The following is a 1,676-nucleotide window of genomic DNA, read 5'->3' as shown; positions in this document are numbered from 1 at the left end:
TCGTAGCTTTCTCTCCTGTAGCCGTCTGAAGTTTGTAACCAAACAGTGGTTCCACATTACCGCTTACCAAATCTGACCGGATGATTGAGTTCGTCGCACCTGTGTCCAAAGTAAGCACCAGGGATCGACCATTTACAGTTCCCCTCACCGACAAACTATTGCTTTTCCGTCCAATTTGCGAGACGGAGACAGTGGAGCAGTCAGTTGTGAGAACCAGCTCACGCCCCTTAGAGCTGGTTCGTTTTAGTTTAACGGCTGTTGAGTTTCAGGAGCGGTATTGTCGGTCTCACTGCTTCGCTTCCTTCCACCCGAGTTTGCCTTCGATTGACAATTGCGCGCAATATGCCCAATCTTACCACAGTTGTAGCACTTAATATCCGAACTGCTGCGATGTGTCATCTGGGATAAGGACTCTCGTATTACGTCCCTTATGGTTTCTTCCAACGAGTTGGGCTCTTCAACATCAACCCGATGAACTTTATGTACTGGTTTGCTCAAAAGAGCTGCTGTCTCTTGTGCCAGCGCAAAAGACATTGTTTCAGCAAACGTCCCCTTTGGTGTCGAGTATGCTGCCCGTTTCGTCTCCGGATCTCGTATACCTCTCACGAATGCCTGGCACTTCATCTTTTCTATGAAATCTGCCGTTTCTTTCGCATATGCCAAATGCGCCAGTCGTACTCTTGCAGTGTCTCATTTATCTTCTGAAAGCGATTCATCAATTCCATTTGGAACATTTGTTGCCTGTGGTCACTGCCGTAACGTCTCTCTATTGCGACCATTATAGCGTCATAGTTACCCCGGTCGATTTCTGGAACTGTCTGCAGTACTTCGGCTGCAGAACCCTTAAGCGAGACAACCAATGCAGCTACTTTGTCTGCAGTACCCCAGTTGTTTGTTGTTGCTGTTGTTTCAAACTGGAGCTTAAATATTGAGAAGGATACAGTGCCATCGAAGGATGGAGCTTTTACTTTGGAACCGCTAATTAAAACATTCGGGCGATTCAGTTGTAGTTCACAGAGGCGAGCTTTCATTGCATCTACTTCAGTCTCAATGCCTCCCGTCTTCTCCTGTAACTGCGTAATTTTTAGATCCTGCGTTTCCAGTTGCGACGTTACATGTATCTTCTGTGCTTCTAATTGGGATAAGACCTGTGATATACGGGTATCCTGCTTTTCCAGCTGCGCATTTATCTGCGACGACAACTCCGATGATATTTGAGAAGACAGTTGCGACATCTGCGACGATATTTGTGAAATTGCAGTCATCATCATATTCATGTCTAAACCCGCTGATGGACCTGGAGCTTCTGCCCTACCTTCCACTTTAGTCGATAACTCCTCAATTTCCAGATGGAACACGTATTCGTCCACACTGACCCCCTCCGCCTCCATAGCCTCGCGTAGTCGTGCTTGCAGCTCTGCTTTGTTTCCAGCAGATGATAAGCCCCGCTGTTCCAACTCCTTCTTAAGTTGCGGAATCTTAAGTTCATTAAATTTCGTCATTCCCAAGATCTTGTTTTACGAAACTTTATTCGACAATCCCTCTTCCAACACCAATTGTTACGTCCTTTCCCAGTCTCTTAAGATCTGAGTTCGATCACTAAATTGTCGAATAAAGCTCGTCAACCAGCTTATATTTTTCAATTCAAAATTCCAACTACCCATACATTTTTCCGT

The 1,676-nt window shown here is 45.6% G+C and overlaps 1 protein-coding gene across 1 annotated transcript; it reads right to left on the bottom strand.

Moving 5' to 3' along the window:
• Window positions 1-629: 629 nt before the first annotated feature.
• Window positions 630-1,502, bottom strand: LOC118756680. The gene has a single exon (XM_036491430.1). It carries the CDS (start codon window positions 1,500-1,502, stop codon window positions 630-632), a length of 873 nt encoding a protein of 290 aa, XP_036347323.1.
• Between the last annotated feature and the right edge of the window lie 174 nt (window positions 1,503-1,676).

The sequence above is a fragment of the Rhagoletis pomonella genome, unplaced genomic scaffold (assembly GCF_013731165.1).
Source record: "Rhagoletis pomonella isolate Grant_MI unplaced genomic scaffold, Rhpom_1.0 Rhpom_scaffold_11499, whole genome shotgun sequence".
NCBI lineage: Eukaryota > Metazoa > Arthropoda > Insecta > Diptera > Tephritidae > Rhagoletis > Rhagoletis pomonella.
This window is presented reverse-complemented; position numbering and strand designations above follow the sequence as displayed.